Here is a 15,171-nt window from a genome sequence, read left to right on the forward strand (position 1 = left end):
GCAGGTTATATGAGTGCAAAGCAAATTGACCACACAGACCATAGTTGACACATTGAATAATAATTGAACTTCAAGGGTGCCTACAGCAATATTTTGTACCAAGCACGTGTGACAATACTACTGTTGCTAATGAAAAGCCATCTAAAACACTCAGCTGTCTTCTTCCATACACTTCACCATGCCGTGCTTTGCAATAAACCCGTCATGTGCACATTTCACTTCCTTGAGGGGAATATCGAGGTTTATTATTAGGTCATGATAGATCAAAACCTCAGATATTGAATGTCACTCTGGCTTTAGACTGGATTTCACCCAAAACAAAAAGACAAATGTGATTCAGACTTCCACAGCATATTTAATAGCTCAGAAACGGGTCACAGCATGGTTCTTTAGTCCAAAATGCCAATTAAACTATCAGTAATTTACTTTTAGCCATTTTCTCATTTGCCCTTCTATGAAAATTTGACTTAAACCTCTCATTTATTTTTCAGACGGAAACAATACTGTGAGTAATGTTGACTCCCATCATCCAGTGTAATTTCTTGTAATGTTCCATCCATCCATCCATCCATTATCCAACCCGCTATATTCTAACTACAGGGTCACGGGAGCCACTCCCAGCCAACACAGGGCGCAAGGCAGGAAACAAACCCCGGGCAGGGTGCCAGCCCACCGCAGGGCACACACACACACCAAGCACACACTAGGGACAATTTAGAATCGCCAATGCACCTAACCTGCATGTCTTTGGACTGTGGGAGGAAACCGGAACACCTGGAGGAAACCCACACAGACATGGGGAGAACATGCAAACTCCACGCAGGGAGGACCCGGGAAGCGAACCCAGGTCTCTTAACTGCAAGGCAGCAGCGGTACCACTGCACCACCATGCCACCTCTTGTAATGTTCCTAAGCCTGAAATTGATAATACAATAACAGGTACATTTTGCAGATAAAATGGAGATCTTTTTAATGAAATGGGCTGTCACTTAAATGAAATATCAGCTGTTGGGCTGGAAATTCTCTTAAAAAATGAATTTCATCCATAAGGTGCTCAAAAGCGCTGCACACTGCAAATGCTCATTGAATACAGAACAAGCCATGTTCATTATAATGGATATGTTCAACCCACCTTCACTTTTTTATGTAAAATCCAAAACTAAATGTGGGAGACTCTTTGGTTCTTCCTGTCCTGAATGAGTAGACACTCCTGGAACATTTAGAAATGTTAAACTGGAGTGGTTTGGATTTCTCTCTGCTTTAAGCAATGCTTTTATTTTTACCCTCCTAACCCACAGTGTCCACGGTGGCAAGATGCTGCTTGGAGACAGTTTACCACCAGGATGACACATGGTAGAACTTACCCACCTATGAAACCTCCAGGCAATAGAAAGATCCTGCATAAGCTAGGGTCGAGATGCAGGGGGCGCTAGGATGTACCCTTATGTGTGTATTACATGCCCCAGAAGGCTATTTGGCAAGCGCACCAACATGAGTTCCCTCCCACAGTCCAAAGACATGCAGATAATGTGAACTGGCATTGCTAAACTGGCCCTTGTGTGTGTGGGTGTGTGTCCCTACCATTGCTGTGACTGGCTCCAAATTTGATAAGAGGGTTAGGAAAATGGATGGATGGATGGACAAACATGAAAGAGACAGAGTGTCAGATTTGCAGTGTGGATAGAAGCTTGTATTGGTCGCCCAGAACACTAGAGGATACACAGTTGTGAGCAAGGATGTCACATACTCTGAGTGAAAATGTAAGATAAAGCTATGGAGGGAATATCAGAGGTGGCAGCATTTTTTTGTGTCACTAGAGGGCACAAAGTCTCAGTAGGAAACATGTAAGACAGTACTGCCCCTTAGAAATAGCTGCCGGCTTTGCATCTGTCCTAGAGTGCTAGATGTTTAAAGACAACAGAACCCGGGAGTGCAGGGGCACCTGGAGCTGCTAAAAGGAGTTCTAGCCCACCATGACTTCAAATGTTACTCCAAGCAATGACCAGAAGTGTCTGTGAGACGTGAAAAACCCAACCAACCAGACAAATAGGGACCCAACTCCCGATTAGGAAGGCTGGAGAAGTAGCAGGGAGTCTAGTTTTGTTGTACCTGTACTGTTTTCCTGTTTTGTGGTATTGTTTATTATCCCTTTGACTTTTTGGTGTGTTTCTGAGACCAGGGCTGACATGAGGGCACATTTCTATCAAACCAGTTCACCTTCTAGCAGCTCCTATCTTTGAAAAGAAGAGACCCACAACCCCCCTTACCTCAAGGCCTTGTATGAAGCATTCAGCCTTTGGCTCCTGCTAGTCAGTTATCTGAACGGAGGAGAGGAATCCTCTTGGAACACGAGCAGCATTCCTGTCTTGTCAGCTCTGTAACTGACTTTTGAGACTCAATTAATTTTAGTTTTATTAAGGGAGCTGAAGAACCTGCATAAACCTTATTATATGTGTTATCCTTTATTAATGCACAACTTTGTTCCTCAAAAGTAGGAATGATTAGTAGATTAGTAGATAGTAGATTTTATATTCTAGAAAGGAAAAAGTTGTAGCATGTAGTCCTACTGTTTTAGTTAGGTGTTTAATCTCCTAAGAAATTTTCAGTAAATTATGGAAGAAATTGTCCAAGTGCATGACGAGTTAAAATGGAAGTTAAGAAAGGCTGGCCACTGGCCATACAGACAACACTGTGCCTCCGTCGTTTAGTCAACACCATCCTCGCCACCTAACAGAGTATCCACAGCTCATTCTGAGTCACCGATTAGCTGGATGTCAGTTATGGCAGCAGCTTTCTCTCAGATTATTCTAATATTCTGTACATTATTCTGTAGAATCCAAACCTGCTCTCCCAGTTTCTGCAACAGCTTCTGCCCCTTGGCTGTCCAGACTGTAAACTCTGTGCTGGCCCCCTGCTCTCATATCTGCTCCTAGCAGTATGTCTGTTACATTTGCTATTACTGTTGTTTTTTATTATTAGTTGTTGTTATCATTTATGTATTTGTTTATTATTTCATTATGTATCTATTTATATTGTAGCACAGTCAGTTCAGCTCTTTACCTTTCTTACACTTGTCCTGTATTTACATTTATTTTACATCGCAGTCCTGTTATTTTGTGCCACTGTATGCTGCAATACTGTGTATGGATGGTATGAAAGTAAAGCTACCTGATTTCACTAACAGACAGTATTTCCTGAAAAGTTGCTGGCAAGTTTATTGAGCAATGACATACCACAAATATGCAATATATGTGTAAGCTGCTTAATTTAATTTTTAATGATGGTTAACATTGTTAGTGCATGCTGTCTCACAGCACTATGAAACAGGGGTTCAAATCCTACCTGATTATTATGGAGGATTGCAGGAATCTTCGGGTAGAGGGGTCCTTTCATCGGATTGGCTGGCCCAGCGCTGTCTCAGCTGTGGAATGGCCAATAGGGTGAGGCAGCTTGATGGCTGAGGTCTCCAGGACTCTAAACAAATCCAAATCCTATTATGCGATATCATCTACTGTTAAATTCTGCTCCGAACTTATAATATTTTTATTTTACTATTATATTGTATTGAGGATTACTTGTGTTCGGTTCTGTGTATTATATTGTATTTACCCCCTTTTTTGACACCTACTGCCCACCTGGAAAGGGGTCTCTCTTTGAACTGCCTTTCTCAAGGTTTCTTCCATATTTTTTTCCCTACAAGGGTTTTTTTTTTGGGAGTTTTTCCTTGTCTTTTTAGAGAGTCAGGGCAGGGGGGCCATCAAAAGGCAGGGCCTGTTAAAGCCCATTGCTGCACTTCTTGTGTGATTTTATGCTATACAAAAATTAATTGCATTGTATTGTATTGAGTTACTCATGTGGTTTGCTCCATGCTCTTCTCTTTCTTTCTTTTTTTTAACCTCCACATCCCAAAGATGAACAGGTGACATTAACTGTTGGCTGAAAATTGGCCTGTTGTGATGAATGCTAAGTGGATAGTCAAGTGTGCCTTGTGGTGGTCTTGTGCTCTGTTCTTGTGCCCAGTACTGGCTTCCTTTCACAGGAATGAAAGTTTAATACTTAAAATATGACATTGTATAAATAACGTGTTAACAAAATTATACAAAGGGAACAAGTAATTGCTGTATAAATGTTAATGAAGTGTTATAGTAAAACTATGTGCAATAGTTTTGCCATTACTTAGTGATACATTCACTACTTGTGCCATCTTAGGTTTTTCTACATACTTCAAACAAACAAAACGGCAACTTTTCTGGTTAACTCTTTCTCAAAACTGCTCATTTTCAGTATAACTTATACTTTAAGTTTGGATGATGTACTTTTATAACCCTAACTCATTTGTATGAAATCACGGCACACAGTGCGACGTGTATTTTGCTCAATAGACTTTAAAACCCTACAGATGAAAAACAACCTGCCATTGATCCAATAGCAAAAAATATGTATGTATGTTTTGCCCGAGTCTGCCAATAATAATAGCAATAATAATAATAATAACAATAATAATAATAATATCATAACGTTCAACTAGACTGGATATAAAGCTGGCTTGAGAACTATGAATATTGTTTACTCTATTATGTCAAACACAAGCAAGAGGTGCATCTTGATAAAACTATGTTGCTCATTATAAGACTTCGAGATGAAAAATAATAAAGACAAACGGACCTTATTTAAAAGGCAGCAGGCTGTGTCAGACTCCTTTAGTCTGTTACGGATTCATTTCATGACGAGCAGTGACTGAACACGAAGAAATGGTCGTTTAAATTGTAAACAAATTAAATTACACGAAGAGCTTTACTTTCTTTGTGATTCTATCCACGTAACCGTAGCCTGTCAACACTGTTACCTTTATACGTTTTCAAATGAGTTTATCCAACAAATCGTCTTAGTGTGGCGTGAGGCAGCACTGACGTCCTGCCCGGGGATTTGTTCTGAAAACGAGTGTACCATGAATAGCGAGGGCTCACAAACTGACTACTACTACTACGAACAATAATAACAATCATAATAAATAATTTATTATAATTTCTCATATATTATTGAAATAACGCAGTAATATAATTAGTGTTTTTTTGTGTTGCTGGAATTCAGTTCATTACCATGTGTGCATATACTCTATAAACCGATTGATGCCAACAAGATCTTAGACTGGACAAAGTGGACGGATGGATGGATGAGAGGATTTTTGTTGTCGCTTTGGTCCCGGATTCCTTCATTTGTGGCGTTTGCTTGGCGTTGTCAGTTATTTGATCAAGTACAAGGTTGCGTTTTCCTGCGGACTGACGTCCATATCAGTTGTATAATTGGTGTTGCTGGGCCGATATCCAGGCCAAGAGTAAGCGGAATCATTTGGGAGAAGATGAATGGCCACAACTCACAAGACATTGTATTTCAGTTGTCAGATTTTCAAATCATTGGACATGATGTGTATTACATTTACTGTTGTAACCAATAAATTTAACTGCTGGAACATATGAAATGCAATGTAGCCTACATGACATTAATTAATACCAATAAAAAGTATAATACACAATAATTCAGTCAAAAGAATAACCTCTGCAGTTCCAGTTTCACGGATTCGTAGCAGACGGCAGACCATATTAATAAAACAAGAACGAACGCGTCGCGATCGAGTGGCTCACGCGAAGCGGACCTTGTTGAAAGCAGGCGCTGTCTTCGGCCAAAAGCTTTGTGGATCGTGCGGTGATGTTGAGTGAATTCTCGGACACTGATCTCCTGACAATAAACTAGTACAGTAATGGCTTTGATACTAAGCCCCCCATAAAGCCTTGCGTTTTTTTTTTTAACTGAGAACACAAGAGCAGCCACCGTGGTACCTCGGATATACAGGTGTATGATAACGAGGTAAGTTTAAGGCGGCAAATTATATTCTGTTGTGAACGGCATCAATTCAATCAAAGCAATTATGTAGTGCTTGTTTCAAATGATTAAATACAATTATTCTGTTAAGTATTTACTGATATGCGGGCTGATGTCCTGAATCCCGATGAAACAGTAAGGAGTGGACGACTAAACGTTCCCTTACAAATGGTATCTTGTCAGACACACTGCCTTAGAATGTAAGTTGCGGTTTGATAATCTAATTTCCGTTGATGGCTTTCGGTGTTTAACTTGCTATTTAAAAGCCGACGGTGCACTTCTACAGACGCTTCCCTGCCTACCCCGAGCTGACTATAGCGTGAGACTAACCTCATCCTTAAATTAGCTCTCTGTCTCGAAATTTGCTCGTAATGAAGAAAGTCCGAGTTGGTGATTTTTATTAAAATGAGGGCGCAATAGGGACTTCAATTCCACATTTTTCCGAGATACCTCAAGCCCGTAGAGGTGTCAAGTCACCTATGAGTACCTTTATGAAGGAGCAGCACGACTGTATATTCTTGCTTTGCAAGTGTCTTAGTGTTACTAAGTTTAAGAGGTTAAGGAATTACACATCACCAACAGAGTTATTTTCCATGCCCTACTGTGACAATTAAAATAGACCTTAGCTTATGTCTGGTAAGCCTTTGTGGCTACGAACGTGTAAAGTTCACGCCTCCCCACCGTTTTAACGCTCGACTTAAAGAATGCGAAAGTGTTGCGCCCTCTATTGGCAAAGAGCGTCGTGAGTTATATTCCATTGTGGTTTCCAAGGAGACTTCACTTTGACCGACTTAACTAAAAAAAAAAGTACAACGGCTTCCGACGCAGCTTTTTTAAACCCCGATTCTTCTCTAAAAAAGAATACCAAGCACGACGAACCCCGCGTTCTGCTTTTGCCTTTTTTTTTTTGTTGTGCCACTCTTAAAAGTAACAACCGTTATGTAAAGAAAATAATCTCTAGGTTTTCATGAAAACCCTTATGCAGTACGTCTTCAATTATAAAAAATTAACGTCATGTTGTATTCCCGCACCAGGCATTTTAAATACCAGTAATAATAACAGAATAACGTTATTATATAAAATATTTGCAAATAGTCAGCCCAGCTGTAGCAATCGGGTGCAGGGTAGAGAGCCATCCCTGGACGGGACGTTATGATGTAACAAGCCGACTCCCCAATCTCAACCACAGTCACCAAGACAGGGTTTAGATTTGCCAAACCTGCAAAACAGAATTCGTCATGATGTCTATCTATCTATCTATCTATCTATCTATCTATCTATCTATCTATTCAAGTAATACGAGTACTTAAGTCAGCACCGTTGCTGGAGTATCCCATTATTTAATTCATTTATTTATTTCCGTTGTGTCGAATTTCATTTGTTTTTTAGTGGTGTATAGGCACGCGCCCAGATGTTCATTTAAATTGACTCGGCACAGGTGTTGGCTCGACTATGCACATGATCTACAAAATAAATAAACCAATAAAACAAATCAATAAATGGCACAGATGATTAGTCATAATTGGTAAGTATTTCTGCTTATGCAATTCAGTCGTCAGTCCCTTTCTATAATCATCCAACCGCAGCTCGTCTTCGCCTAAAGCCCCCTGCCCACCTCTCACTGCCCACCGAGACGGCCGAGCCCAGACCGCTTTTTTTTCCCTTTCCCCCTCAGACGGGGGAGTGAAGGGTTGGGACCAAATAATACCGATTGGCTCGATGGAAGAAAAGGGAATAGACGATGCCGCAGCCTGCCTTCAGAAACAAGTCTACTTTCGCACTTGGGAGGATTTCTACCTTACATAAACGCACTAAATCGACCCCGTTTTAAGAATCCGGAGATTGACTGGTAAAAATCGCAGGCAACGCTCGTAAAACATCTATGTCTCCTATGTTGGTAACGGGAGTCGGGGAAGAAAGAGCGCAGCAATCATAATTATTTCTATCATTAGTATAGCTGGAGATCCGGACCGTGAAGAACGAGACGGATGGGCTGGAATTTAAAAGGCGCTCCGTCAACGTTCACGAGTGCATCTGTTCAAACGAGCCCTGGCAGAATGAGGCAGCCTTCAACGCCCTGGATTTAAGTGCAACTTCGCCTCCTTCTTTTACCCGACTCGCCTTTCTTTTCTAATGAATTCTATTAGCTGCCGAGGAGCATGTCTTCGAGGAAGATTTCTTCGGAATCGTTCAGCTCCGTGGGTTCCGATTACCCGGAGAGTCCCGACGACGGAGAGTGCCCCTTCTCTAGGGTGTTCTGGAACGGAAAGAGCCCCTCCGGGTCCCTAACGTGTCCCTTTGAAGAGGCCATCGTAAGGAGGGTGCCCCGCAGGAGACGGGTCAACCTCGACTCACTAGGGGAGAGCCTCAGGAAACTCACCTCGCCAACGGTAAGACTTTCAAAGAGCGCGTGGAATCAAATGTACTGAGATAGATGGGAGTACACCATACTTGAGCAACCACGACTGTCTGTATTTGCATGTGTGGACAATCTATCTATCTATCTATCTATCTATCTATCTATCTATCTATCTATCTATCTATCTATCTATCTATCTATCTATCTATCTATCTATCTATCCTGTTCGGTCCAAGTTAATCAAGTAGTCAGTGGTTCCCCTCACTCCACACCGACATCCTGCCAACGACCAGGCATATTCAAACTTCATGTTACCAATTTCGGGTAAAGGCGTGTGGTTTTAAAGTTTAAGTTCTCATTTTTGCGTTTAGTAGGCCTAATTGAATTTTTCAGTTTTCATATCCAACGGCTTTAAAGTGGTGGTCGGGAACGCACTTTAAGAGGTTATTCTATACTTGTCTGTCAAATTAAAATAATATATTAATATATCTGGCTTAGAATCCCACGGCAAACGTACACATCAAATATTCAGGGTGCTTAGAAGTCTTCATGATTAATTGCCAGTACACCTTTTCAGTGGGCTGGCATCTCGTCCAGGGTTGGTTCTTACCTTGCGACATTAAAATCAGTAAACGGACAATTATGGAGAAAAGTCTTTACAAAGAAAAAATACGTGCCATGATAACAAATACAAGAAGTATGGCATTTGGGTAAATTAAAAATCATCCTCTCTCCATTGAGATGTTACGGAAGACACCGACAGCTTCTAGAGCAGCCTGCCCTGTGTAATTTACCGTGCCCTGGTCCGGGCTGAGAGATTGCAGGTGACAGCACAAATCTGCCAGCCATTCGTTTTGAGCACCCGCTTTGGGCGGAGAGATGGCGGGTATTGATAGTAACGTTTAGTCAACGTCGATCTTAACGGTTAGTCTGGATATTATCTATCATCATGATCGTTGATCTTGTGGTGACGCGGATGCGCATTTTTTATATTTTACATTTTTTTGGAAATCGCTTGTAATAATAATAATAATTATTATTATTTCGAACTACGGAACGATTCCGCGCAACTGTTTGTTATTTCGATAAGTCAGAAATAAGCCCCAAAAGAAGTTCATTACACGTGTTTATTTACCCGGAATATAGAAAATGAATCTGAGTTTTTTTGCTGTTTGTACGGCATATGTCTATACTTTAATGTTTATTTGTTTGCAACTTAAGATTTTCTCTGCATAAGAAAAGATACGTCCAAAGCATTCTTTCCCTTCTTTCTCTAATCTTAACAACATGCCGTCTCATTCTTTGCTTTTCCTCCCACATCACGAGGACGTGTGTCTCGGGTTTGGTCAAAGGCCGTGTGTGCGTGCGTGTACACGAGTGTGGCACGGCTTCCCGTCCACCGTGTGTTCCTGTCTTCGCCCGACTTCGATTCTGGCGGTCCGTCTGTGTTTGTCGAACTCGTCACTCAGTCCGATGTCTCCTAATCTATCGCGCTAATCTGAGGTTGTCATTTTATAAAGACATTTCCTAACGTTATTAACAAGGTTAGCATTTTTAATTTCAATATTTTTGCACTGTTAATAAATTGTTCAATTATTTTAAATGCATTTTTTAAGATACGAGTTACGTTTCATCGTTTTTTGTACGCAACTAACGTACAAATATGCTGCTTCCATCCTCATTATCTCAATGGTACAGTCACTTAATTTTTTCCTCACATAGTGAAGCATAAGTTCCAAAACTTGGAATATATGGATATATCTGGTTTAGGCGCTCTAGTACGGAGTAAAGATAAACCAGAATGTATTTTAAACATCAAATTCACCTTTGGTGGACTGGCAGCTCATTTAGGCTTTCTTCTTTCCTACACCTGAGGAGGGTCCGGCTACAAAGCAGGTCCAGAAAATGGATCTCCTTTCTTAGACTTGCACAGGGTCTGAATTCTGTTTTGAAAGGTCCGTGTTTATTCACAGCTAACAAGTAAGCACGGAGACAAGCATGGTGAAACAGTTAATGCATAGGTCAGAATACAGAGGTGAGACATCATCAAAGAACTGCATTTAAACAACCAGGAAAAGGACAAACTGCAAAGAGAGCAGCACTGAGATGAGCTTATAGAGTGCTGGAAAGGACAGTTAGAGAGAAAGCAATCATGCAAAGTATTAGATGAGAGTCTTGGCGGATGGGATAAGCAGTGGAGGAGAGTGGGGGGATTTATAAAGGTAGGTAACATACTGTGCAAATGGTGGACTAAGGTGGAGTCTTTGTGGCATTCATTGCTATCTATCTATCTATCTATCTATCTATCTATCTATCTATCTATCTATCTATCTATCTATCTATCTATCTATCTATCTATCTATCTATCTATCTGAAAGTAACTCTATAATCCTGAAATGGTCATTTTCACCAATCATAATGCATTGTTTTGCAGATGAAGTTAAAACTGCAAAACAAAAGGAATATTGATATGCATGGACAATAGGACCCAAAGCAAAGCAGAATGTTATTCAGTCATTGCTACTGGGTGGCCAGTCTATGCCTTTCAGTTGTTGTTTCTGCAGTAGAGTATGCCTTTCACAGGAATGTCATGTGTTTCGAAGACGCTGTATAAACCGGGTTGAGAAATAGGTCGGCATACTTGAATGAGAGGAAGGACCAGCAGGGCTCCCAAGGTGACTTTGAGCACATATTGATATCTGCTCCAGATGTGCCAGTGGAAATGTTAGTTTTTCATGTAGAGATATTTTTAGAGTGTATTATGTTTTGTTCAACAAGCATATGCTGTCCAGCTATTCGTGATCTTGTAAACTCCTTCTTACTTATTCAGATGAATTGGTATTTGTGAACCAGCCTCTTTATTTGAGGACAAGGAGCAAAGAAGGAATTTCAACCATCCTACACAAACATTTTTGTTTTTTGGCATTTTAGCGCCTCCAGGTACTAGGACAGTGATGTGAACAGGAAAATCTTGTTTTATTCCATATCTCAAGGACATCTCAGCCACATCCTGATGTCCGTCCATCTGTCAATCTATCCATTTTCTAAACCCAGTTGTTCTAAACGTATAATGGAACAGGGATCACATGATTTCTGTGGGCTGTTCTCTGTCATGTAGGCAGCAATTAAAAACAAGTGCAATATAAATAAAATTTATTATTATTATTATTAAGAGAATGGCTGTCAAACATCTAAATTGGCTTATAGGTTAGTTATCATCATAAAAAGAACATTATTACCTTTAGAGATATTTAAATGATGGAAAACATTCAGTTTTTAAGTTTGTTTGTCTACATATTTTAATTGTGGCAAAATAAGCACTAAATTTAAGAAATTAGAAAATGTGTGCATAGTGTATCATTTGGGTGTGACTTAGTTATGATTTAGTTAACTGATTTGAAAGTTAAGAGTGTCTTTTGTTATTTATTTGCTTCATCAATGAGACAGATATCACATTTTTGTTTTTTAAACATTTTTTAACACTGTGACGTGTGATGCAGATTTGCTCAGACTGCCACACTGCTGTTTGTACAGGCAACAATAAGCTGCAGCCACAGGCACTGCTGTTTTAATTGCACATTGTTGACTACTGACGATGTGTTTGGTCTACAGGAGCATCTGTCAGCTGTGTAAAAGAGGAAAATAACTGAATACAGCATATCCAAGGTGAAATAACCTCTCTCAAGCTAAATCTGGAGCATTGGATTGGTGATGTGCAAGTGAGAGTTGCTTTGGACAGGACAGGTTATTGGTATTCGTTGATCCATCCATTCTCTAAATCTACTTATTCAGGGCAGGGGCAGCTGGAGCCTATCCTAGCAAGCAACAGGCACAGGTAGTAACAGGCAGGATGAACACACACACACGGACACACACATCAGGGGATGATTTTCAGTAGCATTGCCAATTCACTAACTAGTCTTTGAACTGTGAGAGGAAACTGCAACAAATCCACTCAGACCCACGTGCAAGCTCCATGCAAGGAGCACCCAGGGTGTGACCCCCGGACTCCTTACTATGAGGCAGCTATGCTAAAACTGCATCACTGTACACCTAGCTTGTTGATTAACATATTTAAATTAATTGTGGCATTAGGAGAAAATACCATTTATTTGAGACTTATTTTAGAAACATGGCGCCCCTCCTCAACAGGGGAATAGGGGAAGCAGGCCCCCCATTCACTTCTTAAACTCTGTCAAATGTCAATAATACCTCAAGTTAACATTCACTCAAGTTTTGTTTCCTCTGTTGTCCCATGGATTGAAAGAAAATAAGTCATTCAGGAACACTGCCAAATTTATATGGTGATTAGTCCATGAATATTCAAAAAAAGGTGTTTTTAAGCCATATATGGTTCCTGGTCGGAGGTGATGAGGAGTGGTTAAAAGTGCATACATAGGCGCATAGTTTTAAATTCATTTAAGATTTATGAAGGGACATGGTGTACTTACTTTTATAAATCCAATTTTGTGTGTACGCCTCTTTGCGTTTCTTGCATAAGAAAAATTTCAGCATGGAATCTAAAGAAGAGTTTATACATCAGGCCCCTGGAAGCTATATAGACAGGGAGTTTAGAAAGACAAGTGTGACGTTTGGCTTTCTATTTATCAGTAGCATGCTTGTGGAATTTTTTAATATGAACATTTTAGAGCATGGTGGTTATTATGTAACCAGACGATTAGATCTTCTTCGTCTTTCTGCTGCTCCTGTTAGGGGCTGCCACAGCGGATCATCTTCTTCCATATCTTCCTGTCCTCTGCATCTTATTCTGTCACACCCATCACCTGCATGTCCTCCCTCACCACATCCATAAACCTTCTCATAGGCCTTCCTCTTTTCCTCTTCCCTGGCAGCTCTATCCTTAGCATCCTTCTCCCAATATACTCAGCATCTTTCCACTGCACATGTCCAAACCAACGCAATCTCACCTCTCTGACTTTGTCCTCCAACCGTTCAATCTGAGCCGACCCTCTAATGTACTCATTTCTAATCCTATCCATCCTCATCACACCCAATGCAAATCTTAGCATCTTTAACTCTGCCATCTCCATCTCTGTCTCCTGCTTTCTGGTCAGTGCCACCATCTCCAACCCATATAACATAGCTGGTCTCACTACTGTCCTGTAGATCTTCCCTTTCACTCTTGCTGATATCCGTCTGTCACAAATCACTCCTGACACTCTTCTCCACCCATTCCACTCTGCTTGCACTCTCTTTTTCATCTCTCTTCTACAATCCCCATTACTCTGAACTGTTGGTCCCAAGTATTTAAACTCATCCACCTTTGCCAACTCTACTTCCTGCATCCTCACCATTCCACTGAACTTCCTCTTATTTGCACACATGTATTCCTTCTTGTTCCTACTGACCTTCATTCCTCTCCTCTCTAGAGCATATCTCTACCTCTCCAGGGTCTCCTCAACCTGCTCCCTACTCTTGTTACAGATCACAATGTCATCAGCAAACATCATAGTCCATGGGGACTCCTGTCTAATCTCGTCTGTCAACCTGTCCATCACCATTGCAAATAAGAAAGGGCTCAAAGCCGATCCCTGCTGTAATCCCACCTCCAACTTGAATGCATTCGTCACTCCTACCGTAGACCTCACCACGGTCACACTTCCCTCGTACATATTCTATACAACACTTACGTACTTCTCTGCCACTCCCGACTTCCTCATACAATACCACAACCTGTCATATGCTTTCTCCAGGTCCACAAAGACACAATGCAAATTAATCATCCACTAAAATAATAAGCCTGTCAATACAAGTAATCACAAATGCTTTGTGAACTGTGCCAAGAGTTAATACTTTAAAGTCTCTTTGTGTTTCAGTGCAATATTAAAATTGTACAAAATACAGTTTATGAGTCATTTAGATGTTAAGCCAAACATGGTGGAGAGCTGAATTTGAACCATACTGCTCTAACACACACACACACAGACACATAGAAGCAACACCAGGATGGCATTATCAGCAGCATCACAGCCTTGTGGGCTTGTGCTTGAACCCTGGTATATGATCGTGATCCACTCTACACACCTACAGTGACTTAAGACATTTTCTGGGTTTGTCGAGGTCTTCTTGGCTTAGGACAGACGTGGACAGCAATTAAACTGATGAGTAACACACAACTCCTTCCTCTGTGTATCCTTTATGTTGGATAAACTGTGTGTGCATATCTGACAACTGAATAGAATTTACCTTTATCTAGTCTCCATCAGTGTGGCAGACGTGCTTGCAGCCCTCGTGAGACAGGGAGACTCCAAGCCCAAAGGGTCCACTCATCAGACCTCCACAAAGAAAGTAAAAGCAATATATAAATATTTTTAATTTTTGAAAACAGAAAAAAATTTGTGCATTTCAGGGGTGCGATGATACTTGAAATCTACAAAATTTAGCTAGTGGTCAATAAAATATTACGTCATAATAAGAAAAAGAAAATGTCTAAGTGGTGGTCAAAGCAAGCACTTGGTATGACTAGCTATATTAAAGATAATATCTGTGCTTAAATCATCAGTGGAAAATTGAATTGGCGAAATGCTACCGGTGTCATCAACAAAGCAGATTACTATATGGCATGGGACTCCAGCATCACAGCAAGCTCCATAGAAATGGCTTCTTCTCCTTGTTCTCCTTGCTCTCTTCTTACCACTGCAGATTTCCACGAACAACTTGGCAGCCCCAGACTCTGGTAGAAGTAACAATAGGTAGCATTTGAATAGAAACAAATAAATAATAACATCAGGGTGTCAATACTGGAACATCAGAAAGATCTAGACGAGAACAGTCCATTCAGCCCAAAAAAGCTCACCAGTCCTATCCACTTAATTTCTCTAAAATAACACTCCCTAAAATCCTAGTGTCTAGTACACTGCTTGGTAACCTATTGGTTCTCTGTGTAAAGAAACACTTCCTAATGTTTGTGT

The 15,171-nt window shown here is 40.6% G+C and overlaps 1 protein-coding gene across 1 annotated transcript in view; it reads left to right on the forward strand.

The window, feature by feature from the left end:
• The first annotated feature begins 7,331 nt into the window (after positions 1–7,331).
• The window catches only part of gucy1a2 (guanylate cyclase 1, soluble, alpha 2), a 325,259-nt gene continuing 317,419 nt past the window's right edge, over positions 7,332–15,171 (forward strand). Inside the window, exon 1 of the mRNA XM_028800400.2 lies at positions 7,332–8,270. Coding sequence (XP_028656233.1) covers positions 8,040–8,270 — 231 coding nt within the window. The 5' untranslated portion in view covers positions 7,332–8,039. The remainder of the gene's footprint in view (positions 8,271–15,171) is intronic.

This window comes from Erpetoichthys calabaricus, chromosome 4 (genome assembly GCF_900747795.2).
Source record: "Erpetoichthys calabaricus chromosome 4, fErpCal1.3, whole genome shotgun sequence".
Classification (NCBI taxonomy): domain Eukaryota; kingdom Metazoa; phylum Chordata; class Cladistia; order Polypteriformes; family Polypteridae; genus Erpetoichthys; species Erpetoichthys calabaricus.